This window comes from Ranitomeya variabilis, chromosome 5, assembly GCF_051348905.1.
Source record: "Ranitomeya variabilis isolate aRanVar5 chromosome 5, aRanVar5.hap1, whole genome shotgun sequence".
NCBI classification, from domain to species: domain Eukaryota; kingdom Metazoa; phylum Chordata; class Amphibia; order Anura; family Dendrobatidae; genus Ranitomeya; species Ranitomeya variabilis.
The window spans coordinates 28,259,123-28,276,294 of NC_135236.1; the positions used below are offsets into that span (position 1 = coordinate 28,259,123).

General features: G+C 49.7%; 1 protein-coding gene across 1 annotated transcript in view; it reads left to right on the forward strand.

The window, feature by feature from the left end:
* Positions 1–17,172, forward strand: part of LOC143773356 (uncharacterized) — a 152,529-nt gene that overhangs the window by 16,908 nt on the left and 118,449 nt on the right. Inside the window, exons 4-5 of the mRNA XM_077260832.1 lie at positions 940–1,103; positions 1,502–1,673. Of these exons, the coding sequence (XP_077116947.1) occupies positions 940–1,103; positions 1,502–1,673 (336 nt within the window). The remainder of the gene's footprint in view (positions 1–939; positions 1,104–1,501; positions 1,674–17,172) is intronic.

A 17,172-nucleotide genomic window follows, 5' to 3' on the forward strand; every position in this document is an offset into this window, starting at 1 on the left:
GTCTTTGGCTTTTTCCGGCAGTGTTCGTGCAGTGACGTCACCGCAGGAACACTGCCAGAAAAAGTCGAAGACTGCCGAGTGCAGTGAATACCGCCAGAAGGTAATGAGCGGCCCTGGAAGCAGATGTGGCCGAAACTGGAGGACGCGTTGCTGGACAGGTAAGTATAATAATAATCTTTATTTATATAGCGGCAACATATTCCGCAGTCTTGATGTGTCACCTACACCTCAAAAACATTTCTAGAATTTTACCTTTTCTCACATTTGTCTCTGCAAAAACTCTTAAATTAGCTCTTATTTGATTTAATCTGGACTATTGCAACTCTCTACTGATAGGTCTCCCTCTCACTAAACTCTCTCTTCTCCAATCCATCCTAAATCCAGGAGCCACGATCAAATATCTTGCCAACCTCTAAACCAATGTCTCTATCCTGTGCCAGTCACTGCACTGGTTACCCATCTACTACTGAGTTCAATACCAATTTACCACTCTCATCCACAATGCGCTCCACAGTTGAGCACCCTACATCTCCTCCCTTGTTTGAGTCTACCACCCTACCCGTGTCCTCCGTTTTGAAAATGACCTAATATTAACATCCTCAATAATCCGAACCTCCCAATCCCATCTCCAAGACTTCTCGCATGCTGCTCCCATTCTTTGGAATGATTAACTCAGGACAATTCTATTAGTCCATAATAGCCACAGTATTAAGTGTGACCTAAAAACACATTTCTTTAGACTTACTTACCCTGCCACCACACTCATCTAATTATTACTCTTTTGCCCATACAAAATTGTGCAGTAAGTTACTGATCGTTGTGAATTTTCTACTTCTTGGACCGTGTAAACGATTTTAGACAAGAACCTCACACATAAAATGCCGCCGGTCTGCTACTTGTTCTAGAAGAATTAACTCTTGTGTCTCCCTCATTTCCTAGATGATGATGCCTGGCAATTCCAGCAGCAGCTTAGTCAGTATGACGACCATACACTGAGGCTGATATATGAATATTTCTGGTATGATCTGCTCTACATTGTGGAGAACCTGAAGCTGGATTTACTTCTGATGGAGCTGCATTCCCAGAATATCCCAAATGTTAATGTGAGAGACGTGAACAGCCACTTGTGTTACTTGCATTGTAGTCACAGATTAGTCTACAATATGTCCCCATGCTGATTTCTCTGAGAGGGCGAAAATCACCGTATTTTGCGGACTATAAGACAACACCAAATTTTGGGGAGGAAAATAGGAAAAAAAAATTTGGAAAAAAATGGTGCTGCATCTTATAGTCTCATTTTACAATAGCTTACCATGGGGTCTGCGGTGGTGGAACAAGGGCACAGGAGGCAGGGTTGCTGCTTCAGGAGGCTGACTGTGGCAGCAAGTGTGTGGCAGAGCTGCGGGCCCCACTCATGCCCAAATCTGGGCCCCCAATTCTTTGCTATAATGTATGCATGTATAACAACCGTGATCTGTCTTCTTTGTTTTTTGCATTCTAGAAATACTGGAATCTAAAATATAACGAAAAAGCATGGGCCCGGTCACTGATACAGGATATTTTTGATGGAGGAAGAGAAACTATGTTGGGATTGTGGAACGGTCTATATAACATACAGAATAATCATTATTACAGTGCCCTCAATGCTGTCCTGGAGGAGCTGCGTAAAAGAGGTATCGTGGGGGGGAGGTCACAGCCATGACATACAATGATTACAGAAATCAATGATATACACCAGTATACTGGACACACTCAGGGTCTTCTCATTCTTTCTTTCTCCCTCAGTGGGATCCTCTCTCTCCTGTAGAGTGTAAGCTCTTATGGCCAGTGGGGTCCTCTCTCTCCTGTAGAGTATAAGCTCTTATGATCAGTGGGGCCCTCTCTCTCCTGTAGAGTGTAAGCTCTTATGGTCAGTCGGGTCCTCTCTCTCCTGTAGAGTGTAAGCTCTTATGGTCAGTGGGGTCCTCTCTCTCCTGTACAGTGTAAGCTCTTATGGTCAGTGGGGTCTTCTCTCTCCTGGATTGTGTAAGCTCTTATGGTCAGTCGGGTCCTCTCTCTCCTGTAGAGTGTAAGCTCTTATGATCAGTGGGGTCCTCTCTCTCCTGTAGAGTGTAAGCTCTTATGGTCAGTGGGGTCCTTTCTCTCCTGTAGAGTATAAGCTCTTATGGTCAGTGGGGTCCTCTCTCTCCTGTAGAGTGTAAGCTCTTATGATCAGTGGGGTCCTCTCTCTCCTGTAGAGTGTAAGCTCTTATGGTCAGTGGGGTCCTCTCTCTCCTGTAGAGTGTAAGCTCTTATGGTCAGTGGGGTCCTCTCTCTCCTGTAGAGTGTAAGCTCTTATGATCAGTGGGGTTCTCTCTCTCCTGTAGAGTGTAAGCTCTTATGGTCAGTGAGTTCCTCTCTCTCTGCTGTAGAGTGTAAGCTCTTATGGTCAGTGGGGTCCTCTCTCTCCTGTAGAGTGTAAGCCCTTATGGTCAGTGGGGTCCTCTCTCTCTCCTGTAGAGTGTAACCTCTTATGGTCAGCGGGGTCCTCTCTCTCCTGTAGAGTATAAGCTCTTATGGTCAGTGGGGTCCTCTCTCTCCTGTAGAGTGTAAGCTCTTATGGTCAGTGGGGTCCTCTCTCTCCTGTAGAGTGTAACCTCTTATGGTCAGTGGGGTCCTCTCTCTCCTGTAGATTATAAGCTCTTATGGTCAGTGGGGTCCTCTCTCTCCTGTAGAGTGTAAGCTCTTATGGTCAGTGGGGTCCTCTCTCTCCTGTAGAGTATAAGCTCTTATGGTCAGCAGGGTCCTCTCTCTCCTGTAGAGTGTAAGCTCTTATGGTCAGCGGGGTCCTCTCTCTCTCTCCTGTAGAGTGTAAGCTCTTATGGTCAGTGGGGTCCTCTCTCTCCTGTAGAGTGTAAGCTCTTATGGTCAGTGGGGTCCTCTCTCTCTCCTGTAGAGTGTAAGCTCTTATGGTCAGTGGGGTCCTCTCTCTCCTGTAGAGTGTAAGCTCTTATGGTCAGTGGGGTCCTCTCTCTCCTGTAGAGTGTAAGCTCTTATGGTCAGTGGGGTCCTCTCTCTCTGCTGAAGAGTGTTAGCTCTTATGGTCAGTGGGGTCCTCTCTCTCCTGTACAGTGTAAGCTCTTTTGGTCAGTGGGGTCCTCTCTCTCCTGTAGAGTGTAAGCTCTTATGATCAGTGGGGTCCTCTCTCTCTCCTGTAGAGTGTAAGCTCTTATGGTCAGTGAGGTCCTCTCTCTCCTGTAGAGTGTAAGCTCTTATGGTCAGTGGGGTCCTCTCTCTCCTGTAGAGTGTAAGCTCTTATGGTCAGTGGGGTCCTCTCTCTCTCCTGTGGAGTGTAAGCTCTTATGGTCAGTGGGGTCCTCTCTATCCTGTAGAGTGTAAGCTCTTATGGTCAGTGGGGTCCTCCCTCTCTCCTGTAGAGTATAAGCTCTTATGGTCAGTGAGGTCCTCTCTCTCCTGTAGAGTGTAGACTGTTATGGTCAGTGGAGTCCTCTCTCTCCTGTAGACTGTAAGCTCTTATGGTCAGTGGGGTCCTCTCTCTCCTGTAGAGTATAAGCTCTTATGGTCAGTGGGGTCCTCTCTCTCCTGTAGAGTATAAGCTCTTATGGTCAGTGGGGTCCTCTCTCTCCTGTACAGTGTAAGCTCTTATGGTCAGTGGGGTCCTCTCTCTCCTGTACAGTGTAAGCTCTTAAGGTCAGTGGGGTCCTCTCTCTCTCCTGTAGAGTGTAGACTCTTATGGTCAGTGGGGTCCTCTCTCTCCTGTGGAGTGTAAGCTCTTATGGTCAGTGGGGTCCTCTCTCTCCTGTAGAGTGTAGACTCTTATGGTCAGTGGGGTCCTCTCTCTCCTGTAGAGTGTAAGCTCTTATGGTCAGTGGGGTCCTCTCTCTCCTGTAGAGTGTAAGCTCTTATGATCAGTGGGGTCCTCTCTCTCCTGTAGAGTGTAAGCTCTTATGATCAGTGGGGTCCTCTCTCTCCTGTAGAGTGTAGACTCTTATGGTCAGTGGGGTCCTCTCTCTCCTGTAGAGTGTAAGCTCTTATGGTCAGTGGGGTCCTCTCTCTCCTGTAGAGTGTAAGCTCTTATGATCAGTGGGGTCCTCTCTCTCCTGTAGAGTGTAAGCTCTTATGGTCAGTGGGGTCCTCTCTCTCCTGTAGAGTGTAAGCTCTTATGATCAGTGGGGTCCTCTCTCTCCTGTAGAGTGTAAGCTCTTATGATCAGTGGGGTCCTCTCTCTCCTGTAGAGTGTAGACTCTTATGGTCAGTGGGGTCCTCTCTCTCCTGTAGAGTGTAAGCTCTTATGGTCAGTGGGGTCCTCTCTCTCCTGTAGAGTGTAAGCTCTTATGATCAGTGGGGTCCTCTCTCTCCTGTAGAGTGTAAGCTCTTATGATCAGTGGGGTCCTCTCTCTCCTGTAGAGTGTAAGCTCTTATGGTCAGTGGGGTCCTCTCTCTCCTGTAGAGTGTAAGCTCTTATGATCAGTGGGGTTCTCTCTCTCCTGTAGAGTGTAAGCTCTTATGGTCAGTGAGTTCCTCTCTCTCTGCTGTAGAGTGTAAGCTCTTATGGTCAGTGGGGTCCTCTCTCTCCTGTAGAGTGTAAGCCCTTATGGTCAGTGGGGTCCTCTCTCTCTCCTGTAGAGTGTAACCTCTTATGGTCAGCGGGGTCCTCTCTCTCCTGTAGAGTATAAGCTCTTATGGTCAGTGGGGTCCTCTCTCTCCTGTAGAGTGTAAGCTCTTATGGTCAGTGGGGTCCTCTCTCTCCTGTAGAGTGTAACCTCTTATGGTCAGTGGGGTCCTCTCTCTCCTGTAGATTATAAGCTCTTATGGTCAGTGGGGTCCTCTCTCTCCTGTAGAGTGTAAGCTCTTATGGTCAGTGGGGTCCTCTCTCTCCTGTAGAGTATAAGCTCTTATGGTCAGCAGGGTCCTCTCTCTCCTGTAGAGTGTAAGCTCTTATGGTCAGCGGTGTCCTCTCTCTCTCTCCTGTAGAGTGTAAGCTCTTATGGTCAGTGGGGTCCTCTCTCTCCTGTAGAGTGTAAGCTCTTATGGTCAGTGGGGTCCTCTCTCTCTCCTGTAGAGTGTAAGCTCTTATGGTCAGTGGGGTCCTCTCTCTCCTGTAGAGTGTAAGCTCTTATGGTCAGTGGGGTCCTCTCTCTCCTGTAGAGTGTAAGCTCTTATGATCAGTGGGGTCCTCTCTCTCTGCTGAAGAGTGTTAGCTCTTATGGTCAGTGGGGTCCTCTCTCTCCTGTACAGTGTAAGCTCTTTTGGTCAGTGGGGTCCTCTCTCTCCTGTAGAGTGTAAGCTCTTATGATCAGTGGGGTCCTCTCTCTCTCCTGTAGAGTGTAAGCTCTTATGGTCAGTGAGGTCCTCTCTCTCCTGTAGAGTGTAAGCTCTTATGGTCAGTGGGGTCCTCTCTCTCCTGTAGAGTGTAAGCTCTTATGGTCAGTGGGGTCCTCTCTCTCTCCTGTGGAGTGTAAGCTCTTATGGTCAGTGGGGTCCTCTCTATCCTGTAGAGTGTAAGCTCTTATGGTCAGTGGGGTCCTCCCTCTCTCCTGTAGAGTATAAGCTCTTATGGTCAGTGAGGTCCTCTCTCTCCTGTAGAGTGTAGACTGTTATGGTCAGTGGAGTCCTCTCTCTCCTGTAGACTGTAAGCTCTTATGGTCAGTGGGGTCCTCTCTCTCCTGTAGAGTATAAGCTCTTATGGTCAGTGGGGTCCTCTCTCTCCTGTAGAGTATAAGCTCTTATGGTCAGTGGGGTCCTCTCTCTCCTGTACAGTGTAAGCTCTTATGGTCAGTGGGGTCTTCTCTCTCCTGTAGAGTGTAAGCTCTTAAGGTCAGTGGGGTCCTCTCTCTCTCCTGTAGAGTGTAGACTCTTATGGTCAGTGGGGTCCTCTCTCTCCTGTGGAGTGTAAGCTCTTATGGTCAGTGGGGTCCTCTCTCTCCTGTAGAGTGTAAGCTCTTATGGTCAGTGGGGTCCTCTCTCTCCTGTAGAGTGTAAGCTCTTATGGTCAGTGGGGTCCTCTCTCTCTCCTGTAGAGTGTTAGCTCTTATGGTCAGTGGGATCCTCTCTCTCCTGTACAGTGTAAGCTCTTAAGGTCAGTGGGGTCCTCTCTCTCTCCTGTAGAGTGTAGACTCTTATGGTCAGTGGGGTCCTCTCTCTCCTGTGGAGTGTAAGCTCTTATGGTCAGTGGGGTCCTCTCTCTCCTGTAGAGTGTAAGCTCTTATGGTCAGTGGGGTCCTCTCTCTCCTGTAGAGTGTAAGCTCTTATGGTCAGTGGGGTCCTCTCTCTCTCCTGTAGAGTGTAAGCTCTTATGGTCAGTGGGGTCCTCTCTCTCTCCTGTAGAGTGTCAGCTCTTATGGTCAGTGGGGTCCTCTCTCTCCTGTAGAGTGTAAGCTCTTATGGTCAGTGGGGTCCTCTCTCTCTCCTGTAGAGTGTAGACTCTTATGGTCAGTGGGGTCCTCTCTCTCCTGTGGAGTGTAAGCTCTTATGGTCAGTGGGGTCCTCTCTCTCCTGTAGAGTGTAAGCTCTTATGGTCAGTGGGGTCCTCTCTCTCCTGTAGAGTGTAAGCTCTTATGATCAGTGGGGTCCTCTCTCTCCTGTAGAGTGTAAGCTCTTATGGTCAGTGGGGTCCTCTCTCTCTCCTGTAGAGTATAAGCTCTTATGGTCAGTGAGGTCCTCTCTCTCCTGTAGAGTGTAAGCTCTTATGGTCAGTGGGGTCCTCTCTCTCCTGTAGAGTGTAAGCTCTTATGGTCAGTGGGGTCCTCTCTCTCCTGTAGAGTGTAAGCTCTTATGGTCAGTGGGGTCCTCTCTCTCCTGTACAGTGTAAGCTCTTATGGTCAGCAGGGTCCTCTCTCTCCTGTAGAGTGTAAGCTCTTATGGTCAGTGGGGTCCTCTCTCTCCTGTAGAGCGTAAGCTCTTATGGTCAGTGGGGTCCTCACTCTCCTGTAGAGTGTAAGCTCTTATGGTAAGTAGGGTCCTCTCTCTCCTGTGGAGTGTAATCTCTTATGGTCTGTGGGGTCCTCTCTCTCTCCTGTAGAGTGTAAGCTCTTATGGTCAGTGGGGTCCTCTCTCTCCTGTAGAGTGTAAGCCCTTATGGTCAGTGGGGTCCTCTCTCTCCTGTAGAGTGTAAGCTCTTATGGTCAGTGGGGTCCTCACTCTCCTGTAGAGTGTAAGCTCTTATGGTAAGTAGGGTCCTCTCTCTCCTGTGGAGTGTAATCTCTTATGGTCTGTGGGGTCCTCTCTCTCTCCTGTAGAGTGTAAGCTCTTATGGTCAGTGGGGTCCTCTCTCTCCTGTAGAGTGTAAGCTCTTATGGTCAGTGGGGTCCTCTCTCTCCTGTAGAGTGTAAGCTCTTATGGTCAGTGGGGTCCTCTCTCTCTCTCCTGTAGAGTGTTAGCTCTTATGGTCAGTGGGGTCCTCTCTCTCTCCTGTAGAGTGTAAGCTCTTATGGTCAGTTGGGTCCTCTCTCTCCTGTAGAGTGTAAGCTCTTATGATCAGTGGGGTTCTCTCTCTCCTGTAGAGTGTAAGCTCTTATGGTCAGTGGGGTCCTCTCTCTCCTGTAGAGTATAAGCTCTTATGGTCAGCGGGGTCCTCTCTCTCCTGTAGAGTGTAAGCTCTTACGGTCAGTGGGGTCCTCTCTCTCCTGTAGTGTGTAAGCTCTTATGGTCAGTGAGTTCCTCTCTCTCTGCTGTAGAGTGTAAGCTCTTATGGTCAGTGGGGTCCTCTCTCTCCTGTAGAGTGTAAGCTCTTATGGTCAGTGGGGTCCTCTCTCTCTCCTGTAGAGTGTAACCTCTTATGGTCAGCGGGGTCCTCTCTCTCCTGTAGAGTATAAGCTCTTATGGTCAGCGGGGTCCTCTCTCTCCTGTAGAGTGTAAACTGTTATGGTCAGTGGGGTCCTCTCTCTCCTGTACAGTGTAAGCTCTTATGGGCAGTGGGGTCCTCTCTCTCCTGTAGAGTGTAAGCTCTTATGGTCAGTGGGGTACTCTCTCCTGTACAGTGTAAGCTCTTATGGTCAGTGGGGTCCTCTCTCTCCTGTAGAGTGTAAGCTCTTATGGTCAGCGGGGTCCTCTCTCTCTCCTGTAGAGTGTAAGCTCTTATGGTCAGCAGGGTCCTCTCTCTCCTGTAGAGTGTAAGCTCTTATGGTCAGCAGGGTCCTTTCTCTCCTGTAGAGTGTAAGCTCTTATGGTCAGTGGGGTCCTCTCTCTCCTGTAGAGTGTAAGCTCTTATGGTCAGTGGGGTCCTCTCTCTCCTGTAGAGTATAAGCTCTTATGGTCAGCAGGGTCCTCTCTCTCCTGTAGAGTGTAAGCTCTTATGGTCAGTGGGGTCCTCTCTCCTGTAGAGTGTAAGCTCTTATGGTCAGTGGGGTCCTCTCTCTCCTGTAGAGTATAAGCTCTTATGGTCAGCAGGGTCCTCTCTCTCCTGTAGAGTGTTAGCTCTTATGGTCAGTGGGATACTCTCTCCTGTAGAGTGTAAGCTCTTATGGTCAGTGGGGTCCTCTCTCTCCTGTAGAGTGTAAGCTCTTATGGTCAGTGAGGTCCTCTCTCTCTCCTGTAGAGTGTAAGCTCTTATGGTCAGCAGGGTCCTCTCTCTCCTGTAGAGTGTAAGCTCTTATGGTCAGTGGGGTCCTCTCTCTCCTGCAGAGTGTAAGCTCTTATGGTCAGTGGGGTCCTCTCTCTCCTGTAGAGTATAAGCTCTTATGGTCAGTGGGGTCCTCTCTCTCCTGTAGAGTGTAAGCTCTTATGGTCAGTGGGGTCCTCTCTCTCCTGTAGAGTGTAAGCTCTTATGATCAGTGGGGTCCTCTCTCTCCTGTAGAGTGTAGACTCTTATGGTCAGTGGGGTCCTCTCTCTCCTGTGGAGTGTAAGCTCTTATGGTCAGTGGGGTCCTCTCTCTCCTGTAGAGTGTAAGCTCTTATGGTCAGTGGGGTCCTCCCTCTCTCCTGTAGAGTATAAGCTCTTATGGTCAGTGGGGTCCTCTCTCTCCTGTAGAGTGCAGACTCTTATGGTCAGTGGAGTCCTCTCTCTCCTGTAGACTGTAAGCTCTTATGGTCAGTGGGGTCCTCTCTCTCCTGTAGAGTGTAAGCTCTTATGATCAGTGGGGTCCTCTCTATCCTGTAGAGTGTAAGCTCTTATGGTCAGTGGGGTCCTCTCTCTCCTGTAGAGTGTAAGCTCTTATTGTCAGCAGGGTCCTCTCTCTCCTGTAGAGTGTAAGCTCTTATGGTCAGTGGGGTCCTCTCTCTCCTGTACAGTGTAAGCTCTTATGGTCAGTGGGGTCCTCTCTCTCCTGTAGAGTGTAAGCTCTTATGGTCAGTGGGGTCCTCTCTCTCCTGTAGAGTATAAGCTCTTATGGTCAGTGGGGTCCTCTCTCTCCTGTACAGTGTAAGCTCTTATGGTCAGCAGGGTCCTCTCTCTCCTGTAGAGTGTAAGCTCTTATGGTCAGTGGGGTCCTCTTTCTCTCCTGTAGAGTGTTAGCTCTTATGGTCATTGAGTTCCTCTCTCTCTGCTGTAGAGTGTAAGCTCTTATGGTCAGCAGGGTCCTCTCTCTCCTGTAGAGTATAAGCTCTTATGGTCAGTGAGTTCCTCTCTCTCTGCTGTAGAGTGTAAGCTCTTATGGTCAGTGGGGTCCTCTCTCTCCTGTAGAGTGTAAGCCCTTATGGTCAGTGGGGTCCTCTCTCTCCTGTAGAGTGTAACCTCTTATGGTCAGCGGGGTCCTCTCTCTCCTGTAGAGTATAAGCTCTTATGGTCAGTGGGGTCCTCTCTCTCCTGTAGAGTGTAAGCTCTTATGGTCAGTGGGGTCCTCTCTCTCCTGTAGAGTGTAACCTCTTATGGTCAGTGGGGTCCTCTCTCTCCTGTAGATTATAAGCTCTTATGGTCAGTGGGGTCCTCTCTCTCCTGTAGAGTGTAAGCTCTTATGGTCAGTGGGGTCCTCTCTCTCCTGTAGAGTATAAGCTCTTATGGTCAGCAGGGTCCTCTCTCTCCTGTAGAGTGTAAGCTCTTATGGTCAGCGGGGTCCTCTCTCTCTCCTGTAGAGTGTTAGCTCTTATGGTCAGTGGGGTCCTCTCTCTCCTGTAGAGTGTAAGCTCTTATGGTCAGTGGGGTCCTCTCTCTCTCCTGTAGAGTGTAAGCTCTTATGGTCAGTGGGGTCCTCTCTCTCCTGTAGAGTGTAAGCTCTTATGGTCAGTGGGGTCCTCTCTCTCCTGTAGAGTGTAAGCTCTTATGGTCAGTGGGGTCCTCTCTCTCTCTCCTGTAGAGTGTAAGCTCTTATGGTCAGTGGGGTCCTCTCTCTCCTGTAGAGTGTAAGCTCTTATGATCAGTGGGGTCCTCTCTCTCTGCTGTAGAGTGTTAGCTCTTATGGTCAGTGGGGTCCTCTCTCTCCTGTACAGTGTAAGCTCTTTTGGTCAGTGGGGTCCTCTCTCTCCTGTAGAGTGTAAGCTCTTATGATCAGTGGGGTCCTCTCTCTCTCCTGTAGAGTGTAAGCTCTTATGGTCAGTGAGGTCCTCTCTCTCCTGTAGAGAGTAAGCTCTTATGGTCAGTGGGGTCCTCTCTCTCCTGTAGAGTGTAAGCTCTTATGGTCAGTGGGGTCCTCTCTCTCTCCTGTGGAGTGTAAGCTCTTATGGTCAGTGGGGTCCTCTCTATCCTGTAGAGTGTAAGCTCTTATGGTCAGTGGGGTCCTCCCTCTCTCCTGTATAGTATAAGCTCTTATGGTCAGTGGGGTCCTCTCTCTCCTGTAGAGTGTAGACTCTTATGGTCAGTGGGGTCCTCTCTCTCCTGTAGAGTATAAGCTCTTATGGTCAGTGGGGTCCTCTCTCTCCTGTAGAGTATAAGCTCTTATGGTCAGTGGGGTCCTCTCTCTCCTGTAGAGTATAAGCTCTTTTGGTCAGTGGGGTCCTCTCTCTCTCCTGTAGAGTGTAAGCTCTTATGGTCAGTGGGGTCCTCTCTCTCCTGTAGAGTGTAAGCTCTTATGGTCAGTGGGGTCCTCTCTCTCCTGTACAGTGTAAGCTCTTATGGTCAGCAGGGTCCTCTCTCTCCTGTGGAGTGTAAGCTCTTATGGTCAGTGGGGTCCTCTCTCTCCTGTAGAGTGTAAGCTCTTATGGTCAGTGGGGTCCTCTCTCTCTCCTGTAGAGTGTTAGCTCTTATGGTTAGTGGGGTCCTCTCTCTCCTGTAGAGTGTAAGCTCTTATGGTCAGTGGGGTCCTCTCTCTCTCCTGTAGAGTGTTAGCTCTTATGGTCAGTGGGGTCCTCTCTCTCCTGTAGAGTGTAAGCTCTTATGGTCAGTGAGGTCCTCTCTCTCCTGTAGAGTGTAAGCTCTTATGGTCAGTGGGGTCCTCTCTCTCCTGTAGAGTGTAAGCTCTTATGGTCAGTGGGGTCCTCTCTCTCCTGTACAGTGTAAGCTCTTATGGTCAGTGGGTTCCTCTCTCTCCTGTAGAGTGTAGACTCTTATGGTCAGTGGGGTCCTCTCTCTCCTGTGGAGTGTAAGCTCTTATGGTCAGTGGGGTAATCTCTCTCCTGTAGAGTGTAAGCTCTTATGGTCAGTGGGGTCCTCTCTCTCCTGTAGAGTGTAAGGTCTTATGATCAGTGGGGTCCTCTCTCTCCTGTACAGTGTAAGCTCTTATGGTCAGTGGGGTCCTCTCTCTCCTGTAGAGTGTAAGCTCTTATGGTCAGTGGGGTCCTCTCTCTCTCCTGTAGAGTGTAAGCTCTTATGGTCAGTGAGGTCCTCTCTCTCCTGTAGAGTGTAAGCTCTTATGGTCAGTGGGGTCCTCTCTCTCCTGTAGAGTGTAAGCTCTTATGGTCAGTGGGGTCCTCTCTCTCCTGTAGAGTGTAAGCTCTTATGATCAGTGGGGTCCTCTCTCTCCTGTAGAGTGTAAGCTCTTATGGTCAGTGGGGTCCTCTCTCTCCTGTACAGTGTAAGCTCTTATGGTCAGCAGGGTCCTCTCTCTCCTGTAGAGTGTAAGCTCTTATGGTCAGCGGGGTCCTCTCTCTCCTGTAGAGTGTAAGCTCTTATGGTCAGTGGGGTCCTCTCTCTCCTGTAGAGTGTAAGCTCTTATGGTCAGTGGGGTCCTCACTCTCCTGTAGAGTGTAAGCTCTTATGGTAAGTAGGGTCCTCTCTCTCCTGTGGAGTGTAATCTCTTATGGTCTGTGGGGTCCTCTCTCTCTCCTGTAGAGTGTAAGCTCTTATGGTAAGTAGGGTCCTCTCTCTCCTGTGGAGTGTAATCTCTTATGGTCTGTGGGGTCCTCTCTCTCTCCTGTAGAGTGTAAGCTCTTATGGTCAGTGGGGTCCTCTCTCTCCTGTAGAGTGTAAGCTCTTATGGTCAGTGGGGTCCTCTCTCTCCTGTACAGTGTAAGCTCTTATGGTCAGTGGGGTCCTCTCTCTCCTGTAGAGTGTAAGATCTTATGGTCAGTGGGGTCCTCCCTCTCCTGTAGAGTGTAAGCTCTTATGGTCAGTGGGGTCCTCTCTCTCCTGTAAAGTGTAAGCTCTTATGGTCAGTGGGGTCCTCTCTCTCCTGTAGAGTGTAAGCTCTTATGGTCAGTGGGGTCCTCTCTCTCCTGTACAGTGTAAGCTCTTATGGTCAGCAGGGTCCTCTCTCTCCTGTAGAGTGTAAGCTCTTATGGTCAGCGGGGTCCTCTCTCTCCTGTAGAGTGTAAGCTCTTATGGTCAGTGGGGTCCTCTCTCTCCTGTAGAGTGTAAGCCCTTATGGTCAGTGGGGTCCTCTCTCTCCTGTAGAGTGTAAGCTCTTATGGTCAGTGGGGTCCTCACTCTCCTGTAGAGTGTAAGCTCTTATGGTAAGTAGGGTCCTCTCTCTCCTGTGGAGTGTAATCTCTTATGGTCTGTGGGGTCCTCTCTCTCTCCTGTAGAGTGTAAGCTCTTATGGTAAGTAGGGTCCTCTCTCTCCTGTGGAGTGTAATCTCTTATGGTCTGTGGGGTCCTCTCTCTCTCCTGTAGAGTGTAAGCTCTTATGGTCAGTGGGGTCCTCTCTCTCCTGTAGAGTGTAAGCTCTTATGGTCAGTGGGGTCCTCTCTCTCCTGTACAGTGTAAGCTCTTATGGTCAGTGGGGTCCTCTCTCTCCTGTAGAGTGTAAGATCTTATGGTCAGTGGGGTCCTCCCTCTCCTGTAGAGTTTAAGCTCTTATGGTCAGTGGGGTCCTCTCTCTCCTGTACAGTGTAAGCTCTTATGGTCAGCAGGGTCCTCTCTCTCCTGTAGAGTGTAAGCTCTTATGGTCAGTGGGGTCCTCCCTCTCTCTCCTGTAGAGTATAAGCTCTTATGGTCAGCAGGGTCCTCTCTCTCCTGTAGAGTGTAAGCTCTTATGGTCAGTGGGGTCCTCCCTCTCTCTCCTGTAGAGTATAAGCTCTTATCGTCAGTGGGGTCCTCTCTCTCTCCTGTAGAGTGTTAGCTCTTATGGTCAGTGGGGTCCTCTCTCTCTCCTGTAGAGTGTAAGCTCTTATGGTCAGTGGGGTCCTCTCTCTCCTGTAGAGAGTAAGCTCATATGGTCAGTGGGGTCCTCTCTCTTTCCTGTAGAGTGTAAGCTCTTATGGTCAGTGGGGTCCTCTCTCTCCTGTAGAGTGTAAGCTCTTATGGTCAGTGGGGTCCTCTCTCTCCTGTGGAGTGTAAGCTCTTATGGTCAGTGGGGTCCTCTCTCTCTCCTGTAGAGTGTAAGCTCTTATGGTCAGTGGGGTCCTCTCTCTCCTGTAGAGTGTAAGCTCTTATGGTCAGTGGGGTCCTCTCTCTCCTGTGGAGTGTAAGCTCTTATGGTCAGTGGGGTCCTCTCTCTCTCCTGTAGAGTGTAAGCTCTTATGGTCAGTGGGGTCCTCTCTCTCCTGTAGAGTGTAAGCTCTTATGGTCAGTGGGGTCCTCTCTCTCTTGTAGAGTGTAAGCTCTTATGGTCTGTCGGGTCCTCTCTCTCCTGTAGAGTGTAAGCTCTTATGGTCAGTGGGGTCCTCTCTCTCCTGTAGAGTGTAAGCTCTTATGGTCATTCGGGTCCTCTCTCTCCTGTAGAGTATAAGCTCTTATGGTCAGTGGGGTCCTCTCTCTCTCCTGTAGAGTGTAAGCTCTTATGGTCAGTGGGGTCCTCTCTCTCCTGTAGAGTGTAAGCCCTTATGATCAGTGGGGTCCTCTCTCTCCTGTAGAGTGTAAGCTCTTATGGTCAGTGGGGTCCTCTCTCTCTCCTGCAGAGTGTAAGCTCTTATGGTCAGTGGGGTCCTCTCTCTCCTGTAGAGTGTAAGCTCTTATGGTCAGCAGGGTCCTCTCTCTCCTGTAGAGTATAAGCTCTTATGGTCAGTGGGGTCCTCTCTCTCTCCTGTAGAGTGTAAGCTCTTATGGTCAGTGGGTTCCTCTCTCTCCTGTAGAGTGTAAGCTCTAATTGTCAGTGGGGTCATCTCTCCTGTAGAGTGTAAGCTGTTATGATCAGTGGGGTCCTCTCTCTCCTGTAGAGTGTAAGCTCTTATGGTCAGTGGGGTCCTCTCTCTCCTGTAGAGTGTAAGCTCTTATGGTCAGTGGGGTCCTCTCTCTCTCCTGTAGAGTGTTAGCTCTTATGATCAGTGGGGTTCTCTCTCTCCTGTAGAGTGTAAGCTCTTATGGTCAGTGAGTTCCTCTCTCTCTGCTGTAGAGTGTAAGCTCTTATGGTCAGTGGGGTCCTCTCTCTCCTGTAGAGTGTAAGCTCTTATGGTCAGTGGGGTCCTCTCTCTCTCCTGTAGAGTGTAACCTCTTATGGTCAGTGGGGTCCTCTCTCTCCTGTAGAGTGTAACCTGTTATGGTCAGTGGGGTCTTCTCTCTCCTGTACAGTGTAAGCTCTTATGGGCAGTGGGGTCCTCTCTCTCCTGTAGAGTGTAAGCTCTTATGGTCAGTGGGGTACTCTCTCCTGTAGAGTGTAAGCTCTTATGGTCAGTGGGATCCTCTCTCCTGTAGAGTGTAAGCTCTTATGGTCAGCGGGGTCCTCTCTCTCTCCTGTAGAGTGTAAGCTCTTATGGTCAGCAGGGTCCTCTCTCTCCTGTAGAGTGTAAGCTCTTATGGTCAGTGGGGTCCTCTCTCTCCTGCAGAGTGTAAGCTCTTATGGTCAGTGGGGTCCTCTCTCTCCTGTAGAGTATAAGCTCTTATGGTCAGCAGGGTCCTCTCTCTCCTGTAGAGTGTAAGCTCTTATGGTCAGTGGGGTCCTCTCTCCTGTAGAGTGTAAGCTCTTATGGTCAGTGGGGTCCTCTCTCTCCTGTAGAGTATAAGCTCTTATGGTCAGCAGGGTCCTCTCTCTCCTGTTGAGTGTTAGCTCTTATGGTCAGTGGGATCCTCTCTCCTGTAGAGTGTAAGCTCTTATGGTCAGTGAGGTCCTCTCTCTCTCCTGTAGAGTGTAAGCTCTTATGGTCAGTGGGGTCCTCTCTCTCCTGTAGAGTGTAAGCTCTTATGATCAGTGGGGTCCTCTCTCTCCTGTAGAGTGTAGACTCTTATGGTCAGTGGGGTCCTCTCTCTCCTGTGGAGTGTAAGCTCTTATGGTTAGTGGGGTCCTCTCTCTCCTGTAGACTGTAAGCTCTTATGGTCAGTGGGGTCCTCCCTCTCTCCTGTAGAGTATAAGCTCTTATGGTCAGTGGGGTCCTCTCTCTCCTGTAGAGTGCAGACTCTTATGGTCAGTGGAGTCCTCTCTCTCCTGTAGACTGTAAGCTCTTATGGTCAGTGGGGTCCTCTCTCTCCTGTTGAGTGTAAGCTCTTATGGTCAGTGAGGTCCTCCCTCTCTCCTGTAGGGTATAAGCTCTTATGGTCAGTGGGGTCCTCTCTCTCCTGTGGAGTGTAAGCTCTTATGGTCAGTGGGGTCCTCTCTCTCCTGTGGAGTGTAAGCTCTTATGGTCAGTGGGGTCCTCTCTCTCCTGTAGAGTGTAAGCTCTTATGGTCAGTGGGGTCCTCTCTCTCCTGTAGAGTGTAACCTCTTATGGTCAGCAGGGGTCCTCTCTCTCCTGTAGAGTGTAAGCTCTTATGGTCAGTGGGGTCCTCTCTCTCTTTGAGAGTGTAAGCTCTTATGGTCAGTGGGGTCCTCTCTCTCCTGTAGAGTGTAAGCTCTTATGGTCAGTGGGGTCCTCTCTCTCCTGGAGAGTGTAAGCTCTTATGGTCAGTGCAGTCCTCTCTCTCCTGTAGAGTGTAAGCTCTTATGGTCAGCGGGGTCCTCTGTCTCCTGTAGAGTGTAAGCTCTTATGATCAGTGGGGTCCTCTCTCTCCTGTAGAGTGTAAGCTCTTATGGTCAGTGGGGTCCTCTCTCTCCTGTAGAGTGTAAGCTCTTATGGTCAGTGGGGTCCTCTCTCTCCTGTAGAGTGTAAGCTATTATGGTCAGTGGGGTCCTCTCTCTCCTGTATAGTGTAAGCTCTTATGGTCAGTGGGGTCCTTTCTCTCCTGTAGAGTGTAAGCTCTTATGGTCAGTGGGGTCCTCTCTCTCCTGTAGAGTGTAAGCTCTTATGGTCAGTGGGGTCCTCTCTCTCCTGTAGAGTGTAAGCTATTATGGTCAGTGGGGTCCTCTCTCTCCTGTATAGTGTAAGCTCTTATGGTCAGTGGGGTCCTTTCTCTCCTGTAGAGTGTAAGCTCTTATGGTCAGTGGGGTCCTCTCTCTCCTGTAGAGTGTTAGCTCTTATGATCAGTGAGGTCCTCTCTCTCCTGTAGAGTGTAAGCTCTTATGGTCAGTGGGGTCCTCTCTCTCTCCTGTAGAGTGTAAGCTCTTATGATCAGTGGGGTCTTCTCTCTCTCCTGTAGAGTGTAAGCTCTTATGGTCAGTGGGGTCCTCTGTCTCCTGTAGAGTGTAAGCTCTTATGATCAGTGGGGTCTTCTCTCTCTCCTGTAGAGTGTAAGTTCTTATGGTCAGTGGGGTCCTCTCTCTCCTGTAGAGTATAAGCTCTTATGGTCAGTGGGGTCCTCTCTCTCCTGTAGAGTGTAAGCTCTTATGATCAGTGGGGTCCTCTCTCCTGTAGAGTGTAAGCTCTTATGGTCAGTGGGGTCCTCTCTCTCCTGTAGAGTGTAAGCTCTTATGGTCAGTGGGATCCTCTCTCTCCTGTAGAGTGTAAGCTCTTATGATCAGTGGGGTCCTCTCTCCTGTAGAGTGTCAGCTCTTATGGTCAGTGGGGTCCTCTCTCTCCTGTAGAGTGTAAGCTCTTATGATCAGTGGGGTCCTCTCTCCTTTAGAGTGTAAGCTCTTATGGTCAGTGGGGTCCTCTCTCTCTCCTGTAGAGTGTAAG